The sequence below is a fragment of the Ursus arctos genome, unplaced genomic scaffold (genome assembly GCF_023065955.2).
Source record: "Ursus arctos isolate Adak ecotype North America unplaced genomic scaffold, UrsArc2.0 scaffold_21, whole genome shotgun sequence".
NCBI lineage: Eukaryota > Metazoa > Chordata > Mammalia > Carnivora > Ursidae > Ursus > Ursus arctos.
Genome location: NW_026622886.1, coordinates 49,870,040 through 49,895,206, shown reverse-complemented (window position 1 = coordinate 49,895,206; position 25,167 = coordinate 49,870,040). Strand labels below are relative to the sequence as shown.

The 25,167-nt window shown below is 45.6% G+C and overlaps 3 protein-coding genes and 1 non-coding gene across 10 annotated transcripts in view; 3 read left to right on the top strand and 1 right to left on the bottom strand.

Moving 5' to 3' along the window:
- Positions 1 to 1,935: 1,935 nt before the first annotated feature.
- Positions 1,936 to 4,000, top strand: SPRYD4 (SPRY domain containing 4). Its single transcript, XM_026500255.4, has 2 exons — positions 1,936 to 2,095; positions 2,420 to 4,000. Exons 1-2 carry the CDS (start codon positions 2,011 to 2,013, stop codon positions 2,956 to 2,958), a joined length of 624 nt encoding a protein of 207 aa, XP_026356040.1. The 5' UTR covers positions 1,936 to 2,010; the 3' UTR covers positions 2,959 to 4,000.
- GLS2 (glutaminase 2) lies at positions 3,969 to 18,757 on the bottom strand. 2 transcript variants are annotated; one of them, XM_026500256.4, is made up of 18 exons: positions 18,322 to 18,757; positions 12,378 to 12,477; positions 11,812 to 11,933; positions 11,070 to 11,199; positions 10,453 to 10,532; positions 10,203 to 10,366; positions 9,927 to 9,985; positions 8,597 to 8,629; positions 8,256 to 8,314; positions 7,683 to 7,749; positions 7,480 to 7,530; positions 7,099 to 7,275; positions 6,304 to 6,435; positions 6,098 to 6,190; positions 5,872 to 5,933; positions 5,298 to 5,374; positions 4,795 to 4,858; positions 3,969 to 4,645 (listed from the first exon to the last, which is right to left on the bottom strand). In XM_026500256.4, exons 1-18 carry the CDS (start codon positions 18,501 to 18,503, stop codon positions 4,489 to 4,491), a joined length of 1,809 nt encoding a protein of 602 aa, XP_026356041.1. In that variant the 5' UTR covers positions 18,504 to 18,757; the 3' UTR covers positions 3,969 to 4,488. The 2 variants fall into 2 exon arrangements, with proteins under 2 accessions (XP_026356041.1, XP_057172228.1); XM_057316245.1 differs by lacking the exon at positions 7,099 to 7,275 and having other exon boundaries at positions 18,322 to 18,605.
- On the top strand, positions 5,119 to 5,191 carry TRNAK-UUU (transfer RNA lysine (anticodon UUU)). The gene has a single exon. It is a non-coding gene; the product is annotated as a tRNA-Lys (tRNA).
- Positions 18,758 to 18,926: 169 nt separating the features above from the next.
- RBMS2 (RNA binding motif single stranded interacting protein 2) overlaps positions 18,927 to 25,167 on the top strand; it is an 87,691-nt gene continuing 81,450 nt past the window's right edge. For 5 of the 6 annotated variants that reach the window (XM_044384703.3, XM_044384701.3, XM_057316250.1 and 2 more), the window contains exon 1: positions 18,929 to 19,217. The gene's annotated coding sequence lies outside the window, so the exon portion shown is untranslated. Of the gene's footprint in view, positions 19,218 to 25,167 lie in introns of all 6 variants that reach the window. The other variant, XM_048217880.2, reaches the window with a different exon arrangement.

The following is a 25,167-nucleotide window of genomic DNA, read 5'->3' as shown; positions in this document are numbered from 1 at the left end:
CTCACTCTATTTCATTACCCAGTGGTTTAGCAGAAGCTGCTCCCTACACCTTGAATGTCTTCTCCCCTTTTGTCTGTCAAGTGAACTTCTATCACTTAATTATGATGCATGGAAATGTTAAGAATGAATTACTTGTATATTAGTAACAAGGTAGATAAATCATCTGAATGATGAAGGTGAATTTTCAGGTGGATGGTCAGTCTGCGAAAGCGAAATAATGTAAGAGGTGACAGGCAAGAAGCTATTTCCTGAGTGGGAATAAAGTAACAGAGGTGTGTTTAAATGACAGCATGAGGAATGTGCAGTGATTGCTTTAGCTCTCGCATCTAGGATGGAACCTAAGGAGAAAAACTACAGAAACAGAACCCAGGAACTTTCCTCTCATTACCACCAAGATGCAAAGTATTGACAGAGCAGGACTTTTCTGTCCTCCATGCCTTTGCTCCTAGACTTAAGAGGAACAGAAACCTCTCTTCTCACACATTAGGCAGGATGTAAAGGCTGGACCAGGCTGACCCCTGGTGGAGAATGAACCAGCCACTGCACTCCAAGAACGTGGGCACAAAGCTTTCTTCCTTCATCCTCATTCATTAATTAAAAAACAACAGTACACTTACTCTGTGCTAAGGGTAATACAGAGAACAAAGGACTTAATCCCCATTCCTAAGAATTCTTAAGAACCCATTTTAATCCCTATCCTTAAGAACCTAACAGGTTGGGTGCCTGGGTGCCTCAGTTCGTTAAGCATCTGCCTTCGGCTAGGGTCATGATCCCAGTGATGAGGGAACAGAAGGCAAGCTGAGGATAAAGCAGAAGCTGACACCCCACAACCCCCCCCCCCCCCATGTGACATTCCTCATGCATTCCTGGCTGGTCCAAAGCTAAGGAAAGGAAAAACAAATAGTTAAACTTACAGAGATCACAATCCCGCAAGACAGGAGTCTCCCTCAGTTTACAAATGTCTTAGGGATTTACAGGAACAAAGCATTTCTATCAATTACCTAGCTTCCAGAAGGAAATGTAGATACAATTAAATGTCCTTCTAATGGGCAGCCCATTGACAGATACTTGAAGTGGGCAGAATGTAATGTTCCTCCAGGAAGCTCCCAACTATCTTCAAGTAAATGCCTTGCTAGAGGGAAAAACCACCTTAACTTGACTTTGGCAAGGCCTCTGGTATCCTGTGAGTCTTCTTTAACATATGAAAATCCTTTTGAAACGCTTTTCCTTACCTCCCCCAATACCATAGTATATAATCAGCCACCCCTCACAACTCTGGGGCAGCAGCTCTTTCTGCCCATGGGTCCTGTCCTCGTGCTTTAATAAACCACCATTTTGCACCAAACGCGTCTCAAGAATTCTTTCTTGGTCGTGGGCTCTGGACTCCACCGCACTGAACCTCACCTCACCGATATCCCAAAACCCCATCAGTTGGATATACAAATGTGCAAATCAGGAAAGAAACATACAGTAGAAATTCTCCAATAACCCTGAAAATACAAAACGAACATTTACAATATCTACAGATTATTATTTATTAAAACAACCTGCCACTTAACCTAGTGATTGCTATTTATCAAGTTGTATTCTAGGTTTTCCTCTCATTTAATATTTACCAAGGTCTAAAGGGTTATTTTTGTTTTACAAATGGAAACACTAAGGCTCGGAGAAGGTGATTTGCCCAAAGTCACACAGTGGCCCTGGGTTCGAATTTGATCATTGCTTATTTCTAAAATATATACTTTCGATAACTTGCTACACCATCTTTTTAAAGGTCCTAGTTGGTAAAAACGTGAGCTACATGCCCCGCGGGGAAAAAACTAAATGAACTGTACCAACCAGGTCCAATTTAGGCAGAATTCACTAAAATGGCGGCTCCCCTAATGGGCGCTGGCTCCCTTACGTCATCACACTGCGCGGCGGCCTCTCGCGCACCACGTCGGAAAGGGGCAGGCGGCAGATGGCGAGGTCTCAGGCTGGGGGGCGTGCCCTGTTCATCCCTGGCGCAAGATGGCGCTGCCTTTTGCACGTTCGCTCTGCCTGTGCCGCTGGGGAGCCAAACGATTGGGGGTTGCCGCAGCCGAAGCTCGCAGAAGTAAGGTTATTTCCTTTTACTCTCTTTTACCTCCAGAATGGTTTCCATTATTCCCGGGAGCCTTCTTGGGTCATTTCCCCTCCCGATCTGCGTTGGTCTTCAGAGTCCAAACATGGGACATAATCTGTTTTTGTTTTTTTATCTCGAGGCGTCCCTAGTCCGAAGGCCCATGTTAAAGTGCCCCACTCTTGCCCGCGTGACACTCTGACTCTTTCCCGTGTACTCGTGAACTCATGACTGCCTTTCAGATCGTAATATGTATGGATCACCAGATCTAGGGTTCTAACCCCCGTCATCATTCCAATCTCTTTGCTCTGCTCGCAGGCATCAGCTTCAGACTGGAAGAAAAAACCGCCCACAGCAGCCTGGCGCTCTTCAAAGGTGACACAGGTGTCAAATATGGCATAGTGGGATTGGAGCCCACCAAGTTGGCCCTAAATGTGGAGCGCTTCCGGGAGTGGGCAGTGGTGCTGGCAGACACAGCGGTCACCAGTGGCAGGCACTACTGGGAGGTGACAGTGAAACGCTCCCACCAGTTCCGGATAGGAGTGGCAGATGTGGACATGTCCCGGGATAGTTGCATCGGTGTTGACGATCGTTCCTGGGTGTTCACCTATGCCCAGCGCAAGTGGTACACCATGTTGGCCAATGAAAAAGCCCCTGTTGAGGGCATCGGGCAGCCAGAGAAGGTGGGGCTGCTGTTGGAGTATGAGGCCCAGAAGCTGAGCCTGGTGGATGTGAGCAGGGTCGCTGTGGTCCACACGCTAAAGACAGATTTCCAAGGTCCAGTGGTACCTGCCTTTGCACTCTGGGATGGAGAGCTGCTGACCCACTCAGGGCTTGAGGTGCCTGAAGGCCTTTAGTATGTCCCTCACTGGAGTCCCTAATCATGCTCTTGGCCAGTCTCCTCTGAAAGTGTTGGAAACCTTTTAATTTTGCCACCAAGCAATCTCTAATTCTCGAAATGCAGTGTTGGGTCCTCTGTGCAATATCTTAGTTATGTTCCTCTCCCATACCCTGTGGAAGCTGGGCATACAGCCACCCTCCCCTGCCCCAAACTACTGCCAATTTCCTAAACTATCATGAGTGTACTTTGCCTGACTGGCTTCCTTCAGTCCCTCTGCCTCCCTGTGCCCAGACCTTTCTCAGACTGCATTCAGTCCTGGGGTCTTAGCTTTTAACTTCGTTTGAATTTATTCATTACTGTGATACCTCTGCCTCCCTTTACCCCCATGTAATTTTTTTTTCCCTCTTGAAGCTCTATAGGATCTTTTCAGAGTAAATCCTTTCTACCTCTGGCTGGAGGAGTGGTGTAGTCAATGACTTGGCCCTTTCTCTCTATAGCACATAGAGTTTGGGCTCTGGCTCCCTCAGGAAGTGCTTTACCATGTCTGAATGAAACAGAGCCCTCCTTCCCCAGTACCTCAGTGCCAGGCTCTCAGCCCCGCACAGCTGCAGCTATTACCACCCAGAGTCCACCTGCCTTAATCTGCACACCTCTGACATTTGGTCAATCTGTTATAATCACTGGGCCAGTTACAACCATGACCAGAGGAGACAAGATACTTTTGCCACAGTTGGAACTTCCAGAGGGAGGAGGGAGGCCTAAGGTCTTGCACAATCCATTTTTGGGCCTGCTCAGCCCCAAACCCTCATGTATCACTGCCCCCCCCCCCCCCGGCAACAGAATACAGTTAACCTACAGTAATATTTAGGGTTGAGGAAAATGTGGTGGGTTGAGTATGTATGTGAAATAGGTATTTTCAGGCTCTGTTTGACCTTGTGGTTCCCTCTTATTCTACCTTTATGATGGCGATGCAGCTGGATACCCCTAAGGGAGAGGGAGAAAGACTGGGTTTAACAACAATAATAATTTGTGTAATTAAAGTTTATTTGAGCACAAAATACTTTCTCTGTCTATAAAATTAGCAGTAGCAGCAGTACTTCCCAGCCAAGGAGGGCAGACCTGTCCAGACTATTAAAGCCTGGTACGTGACTGTCCCACTTCCTCTGTGAATATATACCTGTGCATGGTGGCTAGGGCCCCTTTATCAGAGTATCTTTGTCTCTCTCATGATGGTTTCTTTAGGGAGAGGGAGAGGGGACCTGGGTGAAGATCTGGGATGATTCTGAGTGGGCCAGACCATTAGGCTGTACCTCGAGGAAGCTCATCGTCTCCATGGATTGCTCTGCTGCATGTGTCCACCAAGGCACTTCTCTATACTCTGTCTGCCAAGGGAATGGGGTATTTTCACTCTCACAGAAAGCAGTGGCCTAAGTCTTGGTCCCCACTGAAGCAGCGTGGCTCTCCGTAGCATGTTTAGTGGTTATGGATTGAGTGTGTGGCCAGCTCGTGCTTTTCCTTGGGCGGGGACTACGTGCATGTCCTATGTTCACACCATGCTCTCTAAATTCTCTTTGGACAGAGCCTCAGCCGCTGCCTCGGCCTGAGTCTCAGATGGTGTGTAGGAGTCCTGGTAATCCTGAAGCAGTTTCACCACCTCCAGGTGGTTGAACTGCACAGCATCATCCAGGGGAATGTTGCCCCACCTAAAAGGAAGGAAGACCATGATCAGGCAAAGAAGACATCGACAGTGCTATGGTTGTATACGTGACTGTGGTGGTTGGAGGGCAGCGGTAGGGAAGCTGCTGCCCCACACCCCCCACGCCCCCTGCCTTTTTAGCTTAATCTTACTTACCTGTCTTTGACAAAAGGATTCACTTTGCAAGCTTCAATCAGGAATTTAACAACTTCGATGTGTCCTAGGAATATGAGCAGAAGGAAAATGAGATGGTACAGATCCTCAGCCTTTTGGTGTCAACATTAGTACAGACCTTGGCAGCTGGAGCCTGAGCCAAGCGGGGAGTGGGAAAGGCCTCTTCCCATTTTGCTCCCTGTGGCACCCAATAATAGTTGGCCGGCAAAATGCAGGGCATCTGGACAAAACTAGCTGCTGCCCCTGTAACCTTAAGGGCATATACAACAGGGAGTACTCTTGGTAGAAAAGAAGGGGACTGGGGGTGCCTAGCTGGCTCAGTTGGTAGAGCATGTGACTTTTGATCTCAGGGTTGTGAGTTTGAGCCCCACGTTGGGAGGAGAGTTTACTTAAAAAAAAAAAAAAAAGAAAAGAATAAAATATTTAAAAAAAAGAAAAAGAAAGGGTCTTAAGATCTGCTTCCCCTTTTATTTAACCTTAGATACCTTCAGCTGCAGCAACATGCAGGGCTGTGCGGGAGTCATAGTCTTTCTGTTCCATGTCCATGGCTGACAACGCAAACCTGAGGGTAGTGGAAAGCAGCTGGAGTTACCCAGATCAGCCTAGAATCACTAGTGTCTTTTCTGAAGTGGGGTTCCAGATGATGGGTTCCAGAAAAAGTAAAACAGAGCCTGCTAAGATCTGTAGACCCTGCATAATCATGTCCCATACCCAGATGAGACTGTTACTTCCAAATCAGACGGGTGTGATGCTTCCAGAAACATCACTGCCTACCTGTGGTAGGTGTCCAGTACATGTTCGTTGATGTTGGCGATCTACCTGAGGCAGGGTCCTTCCTTACCTCCCAGGACTCTGCTCTTAACACCCAGAGTAATCATAACGTGGCTGCCATTATTTAAATTCTTATCACACGGCAGTCACTGTACTTAAAATAATCTCATTTAAATGCAGCCTGTATCCATTCTATCTGGCTCTAAAGCTGAAGCACTTAACTATTTTGCTGTGTTGACTCCTAATGAGATCTCTGACCAGGAGGATTTTACTGTGTTTATTTGGTACCTTCGAAGGGCTGAGACATCTCCACTATAGGCAGCGAATAACAGGTTCACCACAGTCTTGTTCTGGAAAACAAATACCCATCTGAGATTAACTGTGACTTTGAGCTCGTGCCCAGCTCTGCCCTGTGACCCTTCTCCGAAGATGCTTAGCCAAGGGTATTGCTAAAGCATTAATGGAATGTTCTTTCCTGAAATATTCTTACAAAGCCGCCTGGGGTTTTCCTTACCCGAACTTCTCCCCCTTCTCGCCGTGGGTCTAACTTGCGAGCACAGTGCCTCAGGTTGTCATAGTTGTGAAAATTGAAGAGCGACACCAACTTCTAGAATCGTAAGCCAAAGAGATTGTTTACTTATTCCCTGCACTTAGTAGGAGCTCAAAATTGTTTCATTTACTCACTCAAAACCATTAAGAGCTTCATGCAGAGTAACTCGCCTGGCAGAACCTGATGCCCCTGTGGCTGTTCCCTAGCTTGTCCAGTGGAGGTGACAGGCACATCATTCCCATGACGTTGGGTACCACTAGGAGGATGGCTCCGGACACAGCTGACTTGGCCGGCAGGCCCACCTTGGGGATAAAGTTGAGACTGAGGATGAGCTAGAGGTGCCCTCAAGTCTGGATTAGTAAATTAGTCTATCCCAAATGACTGCACGGGCAAAGTCACGTCAACTTCTTGGCTCGTTAATTAGCTTCTTTTCTTACTCCTCTCCTGTCCTGTCCCCCTTAAATTCCTGGCTTCAGTAAGGAAATACTTGTTGGCGTCTAAGCTGTGCCTGATGCTGCCCTAGAACTAGGACAGTCCCTTCTGACTTCATTCTGGTGGTAGGAGACAGACAACAGACAAAAAGAATCACAGCTTACGAGAAAACCCAGGAGGAAGGAAGCACGGTGCTGTGATAGAGAATGCAGTGGGAGGGGGCCTACTGGATGGTCAGCAAAGCCTCTCTGAGGAAGTGACCTCTACACGGAGGCCTAGAGGAGAGGCGCCAGGTCCACGAAGGGTGGTAGAAGTGGGGTTCAGAAGCTGCAACATCACGTATTGATGTGTTTGAGGGACTCACTGTGTTTGACAAACTCCCCTAAGGACTCTCAGCCTAATTGCCTGGCCGGAAGTGAGTGAAGGAGAGAGAGGCAGGAACCAGCTTCCAGCCTCCACCTTCAGAGACTCCGTGTCCTCACTTCGTGGCTCTGGACCAGTGGCAAACGGATGGCAGGGCCAGAAGCACTCACATGGAAGGCAAACTGGCCTGAGAAGTCGTACATGCCGCAGGAGTGCATGAGGCTGAGGGTGTTGCGCACTGCTTCAGCGCTCAGTACGCTCTCTCCTGTGATGGGGCAGATCCCGCCATTGGCCAGGGTGGCTGCCATGACACTGCCTGATTCACAGGTCACCTCCACGGAGCACAGCTATGGAGACAAGGCACAGGTGAGGGTGTGGTGTGGATCATGAACCCTGTGTCTGGGGCGTAGAGCCATGTTCTTGGCATCCCGATCTTTCAAAAAGCTCCCCTGGTGTTTCTGAAGGACACCAGAACCACTGGAGAGGAGCAAGGATGGCAGTCTGTCCTGTTCCCTTGGCCCTGCCTGAGCTGGAGAGCAGCGTTTGCTCACCTGGAAATAGAGATCAAGGGCAGCCATCATGTCCACCCCCTTGGGAAAGCACTGTAAGGAAGAAGAAGGGAGAGCATTTCTTTTCAGGCCATCAGCAGACCCTGTCACACTGCCAGGATCTCAACCGAAATCTCCAGCCCCATGTGCCCTTCCAGCAGCTGCAGAATTCCCAGGGACTTTCTCTACCGGCCTCTCCCAGTTACCTTCTTTTCCTTTAGATAATAGCCGATGGCATAATTCCGATCCCCTGTTTCCTTCTCTGACTGGAATCTGAAGCAAACACCCAATTTAGTACTTGACGTTTGAGGGGTGGGTTTAAGGAGAAGGGGAAAAAATACCTTCCCTGAGAGAGACACAACTAGATCACACATGTCAAACTAAATCAGCCCCTGTATAAATCCTCATGGTAATGCTGGAGGAAACTTCTGACCCTGAGCAAGCACTGGGCATAGCTTTATTGTAAAATGTAAAAAGGAAACCCCCAAACCTCAGACTGCCTAGTCATCTAGTTTGGAAAAACTGATGAGGTTTTTGGCTCTGAGAGGCTTGGCAAGAAAGGGCTTAGGAATAAACCCTCACGCCGCCTCTCTACGTACTAAATAGAAATGGAACAAGTTCTTTTACAAAGTAAACAAATGTCAGTGACGGCTCAGAGGAAGCTGGGTAGCCAAAATTCCCCCGGATTTCTTCCTCTTAAGATGGTGTCATCCCCCTTCTCTATCGCACGTGCATATATCCCACGATAGACTCCGCCAGTCCTGCAAACGGGGCCTTACGTGGCATTGCTGAAACCCATGTATTCGTTCCCAGCCATTTTGTTCAGATACTGTAACACCTAAAAGAGAAAAAGGAGCATGAAAGGCATCACGTGGGGGAGGACCCCTATTAAACACATCCTAGCCTGACTAACCCTTCTGAACTCCTAAGTCTTTATCCCAGCAGGGACTCGGAGGTTTTCCCCTCTGAGGCCACAGATGCCCACACCTCTGGCAATAACGCTCACTAGTATGGGCTGGTGCACTATCAGAGTGGGGTTAGAGCCAGGCGCTGGGGCAGCTGGAGGGGACAACATGCTATGGAGAAAAGCAGCCAGGGGCTGAGTCGCAAGGGAACTTACAAAATCAAACTTCTCTGCTTTGTTACAGTCCATCTGCAAAGAGAGAGAGAGAGGGACAAGAGGGAGAGAGAGAGAGAGATCAGCATTCCAAGTCTAGGATGATGACGGGAGTGTCAGGAAGACCTAGTGGAGTTTAATGTCTTAACACTAGTTTTGCTACTGGGAATATTTTACATTTTATAATGACTTTTTTTTTTTAATGACAGATGTTTTGTATGCCTGCAGATCTAGTGATCTTAAAAACCAGACCATTTAGATTTTATTATCAAGTAATGAGTACAGATAACTTCACCCCATCCATGAGTCTCACCCACCCGAGTCTCACTTCCAATTCCATCCTCAGTCCCAGCCCTCATCCCTGACTCTCACTTCCATTCTCCTGATTGCAGTCCTGCCCCCAAGCCCCACTCCTATTCCTGATCCCCATCCTCATCCCTTACAGCCCAGGCTGGAGCCAGTCTATTGTATCCTTGTCTCCCATAGCCATCTCCAACTGGACTGACAGCAATGGGATGAGATGTGTGTTGCACATAATATTGTTATATCGATTATATTGATAACTGAAATAAAGCTGAAGATTTTAGCTGAGAGTCTGGTGCAGTAAGGCCTGCTTAGATGGGACTAGCATGAGGCAGGTGCCGCTTACAGGGCTGTAGACAGAGCTATCCCAGGGCAAGGGGAGAGCCTGAGCCTGGTCTCCCACCCCGCCCCCACCACACCTCGTTGCTTCCTACACATGTCAACTATAGTGTCAACACCATAGGGACTCTGACACCTGAGTCCCTGGGGGAAGGGTTCCTAACACCACCTTCCTCAGGAGGGACTGTGATTGGCTATGGAGTGTTGCTGCCCACACTGTTCTCAGGTTCTTGCTCAAGCCCTGGGAGACCTACAGCTGACAGGCCAGCCTGATACCCTTGCTCAAGGCCAACTCACAGTTTCAGGTGACGTGAATAGCTGCCCTGGCCTGGCCATTCACCCTTCTTTCTGTGTCCCTCACCCAGAAGTGGCCAATCAGTGCCCAATAGTGCTGTCCTCCCCCTGTGTCTGGCATGTGGCCCTTGGTCCTAGGCAGGGGTCAAGACCTGCTCCCTTCTCTAAGGGCCAGGAAGCTCTGGGCTCCAGACTCATGGGTGGGGGCAGAGATACAGTTCCTTTTACTAACATCTTCAACATATGTGGGTCCTTGCTGTGCCCTCATTGCCTCCTGGGGACGCTCAAAGGAATCAAAGCCCCAGCAATCCCCCTGAAGAGCTGCGCAGATACGAGGAATACAGGAACAAGGGGGTTTAGAGAATAGTACCTTCCAGAAGGCTAGGATGGCACTGACCTTGATCAGGGAGCTCACGACAATGGCACCAGCATTGACCATGGGGTTATGGGGGATTCCTAGGAAACACAAACCACCCAGTCTTATTAGCTACTGCACAAAGCCTCCTTTACAGCCCACCCACTCTGCAGGCTAGACAAGAAAGACTTCTTTGCCAGGGAAGATGAAACAACAGAGCTAATCAGGAAGGTCAGGGAAACAAACAGGGCTGCAGGGCTAGGTGGGAATAAGAAAGGGGACATCTATGAGTCTGGTCTGAACCCTGCTGGGGCTCACCTTCCTCATTGAGGGAGAGCTTGTTGTAGCGTAGGCCACTGGGCTCCTTGCCCACAAACTTGTGCACGTAGTCAGTGCCTAGGGTACTTATGGAGATGGCATAGGTGAGGGGCTTCACACAGGACTGCAGGCAGAAGGGAATCTTTGTGTGGCCCACGGAGTGCCTGGAGGCAGACAGGTGCCGCGAAAGGGGTCAGCCTATGTTCGGCACCTGTGCCCTGCCTCCCCTTCCTCTCACCCAGCATCTCACCGCTGACCATCCACAGTGCACAGGGAGACACCCCACAGGTCTGGATTGGACTTGGCCAGCTGAGGGATATAGGCCGCCACCTGGGCATGAGTGGGGAGAGAAAACAGACAGAATGGAGATACGGATGTAGATAGGGGGAAGAGAGCTGAGGTTCAGGGTCAGGAGAATCTTTCAGATAAAAGTGAAAATTCTGTCTTCTGCAGGGTAACAGGGTTTCCTCCTGCCTGTTGTTCCCAGGGCCACCCAAGCCTTAAGTTCAAGAAGGCCTTATCTTTCTGTAGCCCTACTCCTATAGAGATGGCAGTAAAGCCTATGGAAGGTAAAAAGAGGAGAATTCTGGGGTCAGCTTCCCTTTTCGGGTCTTAGGCTTAATTACCCCAGAGGTCTCTTTCAAAGTTCTATTGAAACCTTTATGCCAATTGTCCCCTTCGAAACTTTGGATTCTCTCAGCTGCTTTAGAAATCACACGTATAGAAATACATAAAGCCCTTGTCCCCACGTTTAGAGGTTCTGCTTCTCATCTCTCAATCATGGATTCCCAGCCCCAGGACATTTCCAAGAAGCAAGGTATATCTGGCCCAGAGCCCTTGCCCCTCCCTTAGTCCCCTGACCCTCACTTTGCCTCCAGTGAGCTCTTTGGCATCCTCAAAGATGCGATCCACATGGCTCGTGAACTCCTCAAAATCAGGAATGACAAACTTCTTTCGGAATGCCTGAGTCAGGAGCACAATGTTGCTGCTCACACACCTGGATCCCAGACACGATTGGGTTAGGGGGCTGAAGAGATGCAACTGTGACTCGCTCTGGAGCCATGGAAGTCGGGAACAGGGAAAGTGTGAGTGGTCATTAGGTTTGGGACCAACAGCTGTATGACCTTTAGCATGTCACTTTATCTTTCTGGGTCTCAAGTTTCTTTTGCCCCTAAAATGAGGGATTGTAATGATGTGGAAAGATAGCCCAAGACACAGCGTCTTGGGATATGAGAAAAAAATAAATACCCAAATATGTATAGTGGGTCACCTTAATATTTTAAAAATCCTAAATCATATAAGTATATTTACATATATTCCTGTATGTACATAAATGCATAGGACCTTATCTAGAAGAGACCCACGAATCGGTTAACAATGTTTACTTCTGGGAAAAGGTACGAGGACTGGGGAGACAGGCAAAGGAGAAGATGTATTTCTATATTGTTTGCACTTTTAGAATGAGCATATGAACATTCATATGTTACTTGCGTAATAAGTAATGCAGTGAGGAGCTGGACTATCCAATCCCCAAGAGCCCTCCCTGCTGATATAGTCTATGTCCACAGAACAGTTTGAAGAATGGTGCCCTTGATTCTGGGGCCCTCACTTTTGGAAGAGATCTCGGTCCAAGAGGCCACCACTGCTGGACTCTCGAACCATGCGGCGCATCTGGCTCATGCAGTCCCGGAGCCGGGGATCTGATGTCTGCAGGCCAGTGGCCTTCAGTGCCTTTAGGGGAAAGAAGAAGCCTGGTAAGGTCAACTACAAGGACAGTAATGCAATCCTAATATTCTTTCCCAATGGATAACAATGAGCTCAACCGCGACTACTCCAACAGGTGGAAAAAATGGGTTTGCAGACTAAGAAAGGAGGGCATGGTGCAGCTTTGAAGGCTAACAAGGGTTTCCTGCCCTTTTTCATCAAGGCAGCTGGTTTCTGAACCACTTGGGTCAAAGTCCCAAACCAAGAATATGGGTACAGTCAGAGGGTTTAATCTTCCCAGCCTGGAGCAGAGACGGGATTGCCGTTTGAGCTGAGACACCCACTGCCATCTGCCATTTTTCACCCTCCTGAAGCAACCCATTAGCTGCCCTACACTTGTCCTGTCCTCCTTTTCCCGCTTTGCAGAGATTCTGAGGGCTCAGCATTCTGAGCAGATAGAGAGGAACTTACAGTAGTGAACTTGTGGATAGGGATTCTTTCCTGTCCTTCGGCAATAGTGTAGAAGAGCAGGTCACCCAGGCGGGACAGCATGCCACTCTCTGACGAGTCACTGTTTGGGGGCACAGACAGGGAAGGAGGATAGAAACATGAGAACTGCTCCCTACTTCTCCTCCTAGAACAGGGCCTTATAAATAGGTAGGTGTCCCTGGGGTGCCTGAGTGGCTCAGTCCATTAAGCATCTGCCTTTGGCTCAGGTCATGATCCCAGGGTCCTGGGATTGGCCCACGTCTGGCTCCCTGGTCAGTGGGGAGCCTGTTTGTCTGCTTCTCTCTCTGCCCCCCCCCCCAACTTGTGCACTCTCTCTCTCACTTACTCTCTCTGCCTGAAATAAATAAAATTTTTAAAATAAATAAATAAATAAATAGGTAGGTAGGTAGGTGTCCTCACTCTACCTCACTCAAGCCTCCTGCCTGAATCATCTGATCTCTCCCTATAATTTCAACTTTCACATCTTTCCTGGGAAGTCTTAAATCTTACTCTCTAGCTTTCTTTTGTTCCTAACCTTCAGACTTTACTTCTAGCTGCCTTCTAGACACTTCCATTACTAGATGTCCCATAGGAACCACCAACTCAAAATGTCTAAACCTGACATTATCTCGCCTCCCTCCCTCTGCTCCTCTTCCCGTGCTCCCCATTTGGGTTAATAGTGGCATCACTCACCCAGGTGCCAAGCTGGAAACGTGGAATCATTTGGAAAATCCCCATACCTTACATCCATGTTCAGTTGGTACCCACATTATGGTAACCACCATAATGTCTTTCAAATCCACCCTCTTTTCTTGTCCTGTGCCAGCATGCCAGAATTTGCCCCTTAAAAGCTGTGTGACCTTAATAGGGATAGTAAGTCAGGTTACTTAATATTGCTGAATCTGCTTCCTCATCTGTAAGATAAGGGTAGTAATGTCTACTTCACATGGGTGAAATAGGCTTAATTAACATAACATCTTGTGAAAAAGTCTTTCACAAAGTAAATGCTCAGTAAACCATGCTTCTTTATCATCAGTCCATATTGTCTATTCCCCAACTGCTACTACACTCCCTTGACTTCCAACCCATCTCCCACAATGTGCCAGTTCTTTTGAAAACTCAAATATCATTTCTCTACTCAAAAATCTTTGATAGCTCCCCAGTGCCTACAAGATAAATTCTTATTTCTTGGTATGGCATTCACAGCTTTTTAAAACCTGCCAACAGGGGCACCTGGGTAGCTCAGTTGGTTAAGAGTTGGACTCTTGGTTTTGGCTCAGGTCATGATCTCATGAGTCAAGCCCTGAGTTGGGCTCTGCGCTTAGCGGGGAATCTTCTTGAAGAGTCTTGCCCTCTGCCCCTCGTCCGACATGCACACGCTCTCTCTCAAATAAATAACTCTTAAAAAACAAAAAACAAAAAACCCCCACAACTCTGCCAACATTCCTTTCCTATTCTCCACCATACCCTGACACTCCAGTTATGCCAGGTAATAAGTAAGTGTCCAAATGGGCCGGGCATTTCAGGCTTCCTGGCCTTTGCTTATGCTTCCACTTCTGCACAGAATGACCTTTTTCTCCTTCACTTGGGACAGTCCTGCTCATCCTTCAAGGTCCAGATCAAATGTCCTAATTCTGTAAAGGCTTCCTCAAACTTCCCAATATTGTTTATGCTGCTGGTATGACACAACCCACCGTCTCCCTTGCTCCACTGTTAGGTCTTTGTGGGGTTTTTTGCTTTGTTTTAGAGTCTACATTCATTGTTTTTTTAAATTAGAAGTACGCTGCAAAGTCTAAATAGATATGATATTTTGGATTATAGATTAAATTCAGAATAAAAAGATACAAAAATTTCTTTGTTTTTTTAAAGATTTTATTTTTAGGGGCGCCTGGGTGGCTCAGTCATTAAGTATCTGCCTTTGGCTCAGGGCGTGATCCCAGGGTCCTGGGATCGAGCCCCGCATCGGGCTCCCTGCTCTGCTGGGAGCCTGCTTCTTCCTCTCCCACTCCCCTTGCTTGTGTTCCCTCTCTCGCTGGCTGTCTCTCTCTCTGTCAAATAAATTAAAAAAAAAAAAAGATTTTATTTTTAAGTAATCTCTAGACCCAAAAGGGGGATCAAACTCATGATACAGAGATCAAGAGCTGCATGTTCCAGCCAGGCTCCCCAAGATGTAAGAGTTATTCTTTCCTTTCCTTTCCTTTTCTTTTCTTTCTTTCTTTCTTTCTTTCTTTCTTTCTTTCTTTCTTTCGATAAAGATTTCTAATTCCAATTCTTCCGATTTGAAATTAGAAAACTAACATTTTTTTTTTAAGGCTGTATCTCCCACTTCCCCACCCATTTTGGCCCATTCTCCCACCCTCTCCCTCTTTATATATCTTTATATATCTGTATATATCTATATCTGTATACCTCCTCTATATATCTTTGTCTTTCTAACATTGAGCAAAGTCCCTAGCACGCAGTGGGTCTTCAATAAAGAATTGCCAAGTTACATTTTTTAGGAAGGTCCCTGTTTCCCAAAGTATCTCTTTTGCTAGCCTATAGCACTTAAAATTCCAGGCACTGAAGACTTGGTTCTACTATTAATATGTTAACAGATTTAGAGGAAATATTTTTTCAGATCATTCCAAATTTGACAGCTATTTGAGATTTAGACCATCTACAACTCTTTGACCCAACAATTTGACTTCCAGGTATTTATGCTCTAAGTGTACTTACACACCTGCAAAGTAACATATTCACATTTACTGCATCGTTAGTAATAGTAAGACTGGAAACAACCTAAATGTGCCTCAACACGGAACTGGTTAGGTAAATTATGGTGTATTCATGTAATGAAATATTGTGCCGCATAAAAAAATGAAAGAGAGTTCTTTAAGTACTGATATAGAATGATCTCTAAGATGTCATATTAAACAAATAAGCAAGCTGTAGAACAATGTTCATAGTATGGTACTATTTATGTTAAAAGGAAAAAAATATATTTGCCTCTTCAGGCACAAAATATTTCTGGAAGGATATATCAGAAACCTATAAAAAGAAAAAAAGAAAGAAAGAAGACTGTAAGCCTGATTTACCTTCCTCTAGGGTGATGAAGCAGGTGCTGGGCAAAAGGAGTGGGAGGGACACTGCCCACTACATATCTTTTTGCATATTTTGAATTTTGAACTATATGAATATGTATACATTATTCATTGAATATGTATATGTGAATATGGACATACTACCCATTGAAACAATGCATTAAAAAAAAAAAGTTTCTCAAGAAGCTGGCATAGACCAGGCACATATGTATTTAGGGCCAGGAGGAATACCAGGAGAGGGGAGTTTCTTTTTCTGAGGAAAAAGTCAGGCTAGTGCCTATAGGGAAGACAGGATCCATGTGGTGATAGAAGGATGGAAAAAGAAGGAATAACTCAAGAAGGCAATTATGTAGGAACACTTTAGGGCAGGCCTCTGTGCCTGGAAGCTGATGGAAGACAGGAAATAATGCCATACCACCGAGGTATCACAAGCCTTAAGAAAACTGCATACCCTTTGGCCCAGATATGGATTGATCTACAATATAATGTTGAGGGGGGAAAAAGCAAGGTGCAGAACAATGTGTACAGCATGACACCATATTCATAAAAAAAGAACGGAAGATAATATCAACATGTATTGGCTGATACATGCATAAAATATCTCTAGAAGGTTATACAATATATCAATGACAGATGTCTCTGTGAAGCAAAATTTCCTAGGAATTTACTCGAAGAAATAATTGAACAGGTGCGCAAGAATATGCAGTAACCAGACTGAAGATTGGTTAAATAAATTATGATACCTCATACATGTAACCTTAAAATGGCTAAATAGCAGCCATTAAAATGACAATGTCACACACACATATTCAATATTAAAAGCTGTTAGTAAACAAAAAAGATGGGTTACCAAAGATTATGAATACTATGATCCTATTTATGTTAAATTTTATACATACGTATATAGGGTATATATGGATAGATATCACGATATTATCGGTTACCTCTAATATTGGGATCTTTATTTTCTTCTTGTACTTTATCTTGTTTTTCTTTTATAATCAGAAATAAGAAAGCTAAATACTAAAAAACAAACGAGAACCTGAATAACAGGTCATTTTCTCTTTTCTGCCTTCCTTTCCCCCCCTCAAACACAAGAACTCCTCCCAAACCTGGTATTACATTTCCAGAGCCTATCCCCTGCCAGTGCTTTCAACTCCTTCTGCCCAAGGGAACACCAGATCAAGGCCCCTACCAAGAATTCCCCGGGAGCACAGACAGTCAGAGAGGCAGGAGGATCAAGGTTCCCCAAAACACTTCCATCACCTGACTCCACTGGATTAGGAAGTGTGTGCGGAAGGAATCAGGGATACCACTTGCTCACCACCCCACAGAAGGTTTGAAGGTGAGGGAGGTTAAGGCTTTGCTCTATCCCACCATTTCTCCCATGGTGATTATTTGGGAAAAGTTGGAGTAGAGAGTAGAATGGGAGAGAGAGGGCTTATTCTTTCTTTCTTTTTTTTTTTTTTTTGAATATTTTATTCATTTATTTTACACAGAGAGAGAGACAGTGAGAGAGGGAACACGCAGGGGGAGTGGGAGAGGGAGAAGCAGGCTCCCTCCTGAGCAGGGAACCCAATGTGGGCCTCGATCCCAGGACCCTGAGTTCACGACCTAAGCTGAAGACAGACGTTTAACCGACTGAGCCACCCAGGCGCCCCAGGGCTTATTCTTTAAAGTTTGAATGTTCCGTGTTTCCTTGAGAAGAGGCTGATGGACATGTATAGCCTAAAAATTAATAAGTAAATCATACCTTACTGGTCTGTTACCTGTCAGGACAGAGGCTCCGGTGATGGTGAGACAGTGAGTGCTGTGGCTGTTTGGCTACTTTAATTATGATATGCATGTCTTTCTGAATGTCATCAGTACATGTCAATGACAGGGAGATGGTCCATTTTCTGTTCCTGCTATAATAGAGCAGGGGCTACTTGTCAGTGTCTGTGTTGGCTTCTGGAAAGGACAAAATTTCCTGCTCTGCTCCGTCTGCATTTCGGAGAAAAGAGGCTCAGCCACCAAGTGTTCCTGGGTGGTGGAGGAGAGAGGTGCAGCCTCTAGGGCAGAATAATAGCCCAAGGGAAGAGGACCCTTTATTATTTTTAAAATTATTATTATTATTATTTTATTTTATTTTTTTTAGAGAACCCTTTAAATCAGGGAGCCTGAGCAGCACAAGCAACGGCTCTGGCTGGTTCTCGTTTGGGAAATCTGCTTCTGATTTTTTCCCCATTACGACTTTCCTCATTCAACAACCAATTGGAAACTACCCTTATTCTACAGATTTGCGAGCCCGGACAACGCCCACATCCAACACATAAGCAAACGACACACGCACATACCCGCGCACTAATAATACACGCGCGTCACACATTACACGTCGAGGACATGCCGAAACACAGACACACCACACAGTTGGACAGACCCAAGTACACCAGGACTCGAGACAGGAGGCTGTTCCCTACCCATTCATCCCCTAAAATACACCCGTGGACCTAGGAGGAGAGGGAGGGTGAGGATGCGCGGTGCTCACACGGCCCTGCACTCAGACACGTGCACCAAGCAACACTCCGCGCCCATCTGCGTTCCTAGTTAAGTACGCACCTTGGACAGGCACCATCCCGAGGACCGACCTGCCCAAACGCCCTCCCGGGCGGACGGCACGTTACCGCCCGAATGCGGCGGACCCAAAGCCCCAAATCTAAAGGAAAAGGCATCGCAGGCTAGTGAGCGGGGAGAAGAGAGGGGAGATGAGATGCGCTCTCGGGGTAAGGGGACTCGGGAGCTGGCGAGAACGACAGTGGGAGTGCGAGCGAGCCTGTCCCCTGCCCCTGTCCCGCAAGCCTTACTGATCCTGGTGCTGCGGCTGGTGGCTGTGCGGCGTCTCCCTGCCCAGCGCCGCGGCCTCACTGTGGTGGTGCCGGACGCCCCCGCCAAGGAGAGGGCTCCGGCTCAGGTGACCCCAGCCTCCCAGCCAGCAGTGACTGCCGGCCCCGCTCAGCGCATTCTGCAGAGCCCTCAGAGAGCGCATCCCCCCAGCGCGCCTCCCGCTCAGTCAGAGCGCCGGAGGAGTCTGAGCGTTGGTTGGAGGGAGGGGCGGAGGAATCGCGAACACCGCAAGGTGGGGGGAGCTCGGTGTTAGAGCGCGGAGCCTAGGATGTGGAGGGGAGGGGCCCAGTGGGTGGGGTTGGAGCAGGGGGAGGGGCCGGTCCCTAAACATCTCGGACCACTGCGAGGTGCACTCGATCGCCCCTAGACACGGGATGGGCGAGGAGTGGATAGGAGAGAATATGGGGCGGAGGGCGTTTAGTGGATGCTAAAAAAATAGGGCGGTGCCCGAAGTTGGGATGGACAACCCCCAGGTCCAATCATCGGGGAAGCAGAGACCCTGGGGGCGGAGAAAAGATGAGGCTACCCAATGAGAGCAAGGCCGTGGGCTGTCCGCAGAAGCCTTGTGAATTCCTTGGTGCCCGGCGCACCTTGCGGCGGCCTTGCGTGCGGCCGTTGAGGGCGGGAAAGCCGAGGCTTGGAGCTTTGCGAAGCCTGGCGAGCTCCCGGGGGACGCGGCGGCGTTAGAACGATGGAGCTGTCGGAAAGACAGGGGAGCAGTACCTCTCCACACTCGGATAAGAGTGAGCCCTTTTCAAGAGGCCACCTAGTGACCTTCAACATTCGAAGGCCAGAACCGAACACAGTAACCCGCATGGAAGTCAAATGAACGCCTAGTCTCCAGCACGCGGTATTGGTGAGTGAGGAGTCAGATGGCTGGAAAAGAGCCGGACCAGAAACAGCCCCGGGGCCCTTCAGGGAGGTCCGGAGGCGGTTGAAAAGGTCAGACTGGTGCTTACTAGGTGACCTGGGTTCACGTTTTATCTCCACCAGTTACTTGGCTGCTGTTGAGGATTTGCGTTGCTCTTGACTGGGCCCTTACACATTTTATAAACCTTTAAGTGCTCCCCAAATTTTAGTTATTTTAATTGCTTGCCCCTGTATTCCTCATGGAAAAGAGGTGATCGAGAAAAAGAATTTTGAAAACTAAGCACATTCAGGAATTTTATCATTTGCAACTAGGAAAGCATTCATCTGTATCTTCACGGTGCCTAACACAGCATCTATATTTAATAGAAACTATGTAAATATTAGCTATCATCTAGTGTTTATGGTGGATTTTATGTAGTCTATTGCTCCCACTTATCAGAGACTTCAAAGTAGTTATTATTAGTCCCATTTGGAAGATGAGCAAACTAAGACTAAGAAGTAGGACTTCTTTGAATAAGGTAGCCCAGTTGTAATTTAGTATCAGAGCCAGGAATCAGACTCAAGTAAGTCTCTGACTACAAGGCTTTCTCCATCATGAAACTCTTCCCCAAATTAACTGTTGAATTGAATTATCCCAGGAAATGACCCCATCCCTAAAAGAAGCATTTTATGTGGAATCCTTATAGTACAGTACTGGGAGTTGTCTAGAGGCTGGCCGTATCACAAACTCTTTTCTTTTAAATATACATATATATTTTTAATTTTAAGTAATCTCTACACCCAGTGTGGGGCTCGAACTTACAACCCTGAGATCAAGATTTGCCCACTTTACCATCACTTTGGGGGATTAAAATGAGCATCAAGGCTAACTGTGGAAGAATAAATATCAAAACCATACTCTGGTGTGGTTTGTGGAAAAGCGGTTCTCCTTGTTTTGGTTAGGGTTGGAGGGTTTATTTGGTTTGAAACAAGATAGAGTGACCTTTCTTTTGTTTTTGTTTGGTTTTCCCTCTGGCAGTCATTCACTATCTACCCTCTCTCTCCTATTGGGACTCTCTAATTCAGGAACTCTAGCTTGCCCTCAGCTCCCTCCTGCATGGCTTTGCCCATGACTTTAAGAAAGTCCATGTCAGGGGCGCCTGGGTGGCTCAGTTAAGCATCTGCCTTCAGCTCAGGTCATGATCCCAGGGTCCTGGGATGGAGCCGAGCACCAGCTTCCTGCTCAGCAGGGTGTCTGCTTCTGCCCCTCCCTTTGCCCCTCCCCTTGCTTGTGCCCACCCCCCCAAATAAATAAGTAAAACAAGTTTTTTTAAAGAGAGTTCTGGCAGTATAAACTCAAGCCAGCATCAGTTTTTCCAAATATAATAAAGCTAATCTTATCCTTTTTCACCGGAATGCAATTCCTCTGAAGCTTTTTAAGCTGTTGAGAGAGATACCGCGTGTTAGGGATTTCTAACCATTACCTAGAAGTCACTTGCTTCCTTTTATTTCCCATTCTGCTTTTATGAATCAACCTTGATCGGAGTCAGTGAGAAGGTCCTCAGTCTTCCTCCCAGTTCTCTCTGATTAGAGGAGCCCATCGGTGGGGCTGTGAAGAAAATCTGCCTGTAGGAGGGGGAGGTTCTTTGCATAGAGAACTAGCTTCCAGCTGCCCTTTGACCTTTGGAGTGATTCTTCTTCCACTACATTATTGCTAAATTTGCATCAGGATGGAGCATGAACTAGTGATCTGGGAGGCACGCAGTATTGTGTAAAGTGTACGATATTGAAGAATAAGTTTGTCATTCCAGGTAGTTAAAGCTTGGCGTTGTCAGATCCTTTTTTGGTTTCAGATTTGAAAAAGACCCATCTAGTTAAATCTGTGCGAAAAGTATTAGCCAGCTGTGACATGGCCAGCTAGAAATGAGGCTTTTCATAATGTGAAAAAAATCCTCTGTCATGTCTAATAGTAGGTTTATAGGTCAGTCCCTGGTTGTGCCAGAGTTTTGTGGTGTATGGGGGAGGATTGGTCTTAATGATTTTGAACCTTAAATCAGAAAAGCTAAATCCTCTGTGGTACAAAATTGGAGACTTGACGTTTGTGTTTGAGGAATGTTTATTTGTTATGATTTAGAGATTCTCATTTGTTCTACTCTTTAGATTGTATCAATGATGTTAATTAGTGCAAGTGGAAGATTTCACGTAAGGTATTTTTTTTTTAGGTTTTTAAGATTTTATTAATTTATTTGACAGAGAGAGAGAGAGACAGAGAAAGCACAGCAGGGGGAGCAGCAGGCAGAGGGAGAGGGAAAAGCAGGCTTGCTGCTGAGCAGGGGGCCCGACGGGGGTGGGGGTGGGCTCAATCCCAGGACCCTGAGATCATGACCGGAGCCAAAGGCAGATGCTCAACCGACTGAGCCACCCAGGTGCCCCAGTTTGTTGTTGTTGTTGTTCTTGTTGTTTTTCGTAAATCTTTGTTCTGCTAATGTTATTACTGGTGCACATGCCTTCCTACTTTAGTTTTTCCATTTACAAAAGGTAATCTTGTATTTTACTGGTTAAAATATAAGTCCCGGGGGCTCTGACATAGTCATCTTCCATTCATTCAGTGAATATGTGTTCATTGGCCTGTTATGCGCCAGGCGTAGAGCTAGGGAATGTAGAAATTAAGCAAAACCAAACAAATCCAGTTTCTGACTATTGGAAGAAATGAGAAAGCAGTGTTTGGGGTGCCTGGGTGGCTCAGTCAGTTGGGGGTCTGACTCTTGACTTCGGATTGGGTCGTGATCTCAGGGTTGTGGGATCAAGCCCTGGGCTCAGGGCGGAATCTGCTTGTCCCTCTCCCTCTGGTCCTCCCCCCACCCCCCATCACATGCTCGCTCATTCTCCAGTAAATCAATCAATCAATAAAATCTTTTAAAAAAAAAAAGGAAGCTGTGTTTAAAATTCCCAGTGAGGGCGCCTGGGTGGCTCAGTCGGTTAAGCATCTGCCTTTGGCTCAGGTCATGATCTCGGGGTCCTGGGATCGAGTCCCGCATCAGGCTCCCTGCTCAGTGGGGAGCCTGCTTCTCCCTCCCTCTGCCTGCTGCTCCCCCAGCTGTGCTCTCTCACTCTCTGTCAAATAAATAAATAAAATTAAAAAAATAAAATAAAATTTCCAGTGAAAAATGCTGAGATGAAGAGAGATGCAGAAAGAAGTATAAAGAAGGGGCACCATCCAGGATCAGGGTAAAGGGTAGCTGAGATAAAGGCAAAGGGACCTCAAGAAATGTTGGATGATGGGAGCCAACTCTTAAAGAATGAGAAGTGTTTGCTGGAGATGAGGAGAAAGGTGTTCCAGACAGAGCTCTGCAGTAACAAACATAGCATGAGAGGAACATTTGAGGGGCTCTGGATCAGTTGGTTGGAGTGAAAGTTTGGTTGGGTGTGAGAATATATGGATCAGTGGAGCAGAGCATATAGGTGGGGGCCTTGTTATAGAGTATTTTATTTATTTTTTTGAGTAGGCTCCATGCCCATTATGGGACTTGAAGGGTCTCATGCTCTACCAACTGAGCCAGCCAGGAGCCAGCCAGGGAGTTTTGAACCCTATGGTTAAATTGTTTTCATCCTAAAGGGAACTCCTAGTCAGTCTTCTTTCTAATCTCTACTTCATTTGAGCTCACCACCTCATTGCTTCACAAAGAAGCCCTCAGTTTCCTGCCATTACATTTATAGCCCATATCTATTCCTCCAGATACCGTTGAAGAGGAAATCCTTCCACTACTCTCAGGTTAATCTCTCCACTTAGGTTTGCTGTATTTTTCAACTTCTTTCCTGTAATGAATCCATCTTTCACCTTTTAATTGTTCGTTCGAGTCTTTGCCATCTTAAGAAGCAATCACTAAGTATATTTTGACTCTTTCTGTGTTTAATTAAATAAAAATCTATTTGAGTTGGGGCGCCTGGGTAGTGCAGTCGTTAAGCGTCTGCCTTCGGCTCAGGGCGTGATCCCGGCGTTCCGGGATCGAGTCCCACATCGGGCTTCTCCGCTGGGAGCCTGCTTCTTCCTCTCCCACTCCCCTGCTATGTTCCCTCTCTCGCTGGCTGTCTCTCTGTCACATAAATAAATAAAATCTTTAAAAAAAAAATCTATTTCAGTTAAGCAGCTTTATGCAACTCAGATTTTCCATCAGTATTGCTTTTATTCTTTTTTAAAAAATTGAGATAAATTGATATATTTTGTCTCTTACCTGTATTCCTTCCACCAAGTTTTTGGAAAAAGTCATTACATTTACCACTTCTTTTCTCATTCTGTCCTTGATAGTGGTGAAACTAAGCTGCTGCTGCTCTTGTGTTGCTTTGGGTTCATGGGCTTTAAGGGATTCACTGGAGTTGAAAGTTTAAATGGTATTAATCAAGGCCACTAAATATGTTATACATTTAAAAATTGCTAAGTCATTATTAGTAAGCGCATGTATTTGAATAGGATTTAGATTCTGGCTAGACTAACACTCTGGTGCTGGTGCACATGTTTTAACTTGATGTTAGACCTTCATGGAGTAAATGAAATTTCATATAAATTCAGATGTATCTATGATCTATCCCAGTGTGTGTTTCTAATTCCTGTTTGGGTTAATAATTACAGAACTAAATTTTATAGGACTGAAAAAATACACATGAGCATGTAAAAAAATCACAATATATCACCACACTGGTCAAATTTACAATGCCTAATACACATTTTCTCTGTTTTGCCAAATAATGCCTCCTGTAAATTGGTTTCTTTGATGGCCATAAGAATAGATTATAGCAAGTCTGAATCATTATAATATGCTGAGAGAATGTAGATTTTGCCAGGGTCCCTAAAAAAAGATAAAAAAACAAACAAACAAACTCTTAATAGACTAAGGCTAATTTGAAAGAATTTGAAGTAGCAAAAAGAAAAAACCTTTTGTGGGTGGTTGTGGTTGGTAACATTTTAATACTTGTTTTTTTAACCTAAAGAACATGAAAGATGATGTGTTACCACAACAGTTGTGTTACCATACAGTAAACAAAACCGTTCTCTAAAAAACTAAGTAAAGTTAATTTTAACTACATTCACCTACTTAACACTCCATAAACCATAATTTCTCAGGATTTTATGTAGTTTGAAAAATTTTACATCATCCACTTTTGCCTGTCCATTTGCTAAAAGCTATTGTTATAAGTCTTATTTTGGGAAACTTTTAGAGAAACAATTTTATTATAATTTTTTCTTTTTCAAGTTTTTATTTAAATTCCAGTTAGTTAACATACAGTGTGATAGTAGTTTCAGGTGTAGAGTTTAGTGACTCATCACTTAAAACATCTGATAGTGCTCATCTCAACAAGTGCGCTCCTTAAACTCCATCACCTATTTAACCCATACCCCTGCCTACCTTCCCCAGATAAAACAATTTTAGATTATCAGGTAATTTGTATAGTAACTACCACTTAGGTAAGAGATTTTCAAGGGTAAGTATATTGACTCGCTTATTTGTATTTATTATTCCAGTTTAGTTCCATTTAATTTAGATGAAAAATCACAGAAAAAGTACAGAAGGTGCCAAATTTATGGTGTATGAAAATGATTATTAATATAATTGCTGTTTTGTGAGAATTATTAAACACAAATTGGAAAAAAAGTAATACATATACATTTTTCTGTTCATAGTTACTGACAATAGTGGTACTTGATTTAAAATTGTTCTTAAGTATTTTGTTTTGCACAATTCTCATGTATTTATAGCAGAATTAAAATGATTTAAAAACTAGGAAACTATGAAAAAAAACTAGGAAACTATAGGATCACAATGTTTAAGAGAATTTTTATTATTGAGCATAGAAGCTCAGGCAGGGGGAAAATATAGATCGTAAAACTTAGCAATTAAAATTCATTGCTGGGACTCTTCTACAATTTTATTTACTCATCTGAGTTTTGGTTCAAAATATAG

Excerpts from the sequence above, each read along its gene's own strand:
- SPRYD4 (XM_026500255.4), top strand. The coding sequence starts at position 2,011 with ATGGCGCTGCCTTTTGCACGTTCGCTCTGCCTGTGCCGCTGGGGAGCC. Across the intron at positions 2,096-2,419 it reads CGCAGCCGAAGCTCGCAGAA|GCATCAGCTTCAGACTGGAA; the intron begins GTAAGGTTATTT and ends CTCTGCTCGCAG.
- GLS2 (XM_026500256.4), bottom strand. The coding sequence starts at position 18,503 with ATGCGCTCTCTGAGGGCTCTGCAGAATGCGCTGAGCGGGGCCGGCAGT. Across the intron at positions 9,986-10,202 it reads GCTCTCCCTCAATGAGGAAG|GAATCCCCCATAACCCCATG; the intron begins GTGAGCCCCAGC and ends TGTGTTTCCTAG. Across the intron at positions 8,630-9,926 it reads TCGTGAGCTCCCTGATCAAG|ATGGACTGTAACAAAGCAGA; the intron begins GTCAGTGCCATC and ends CTCTCTTTGCAG.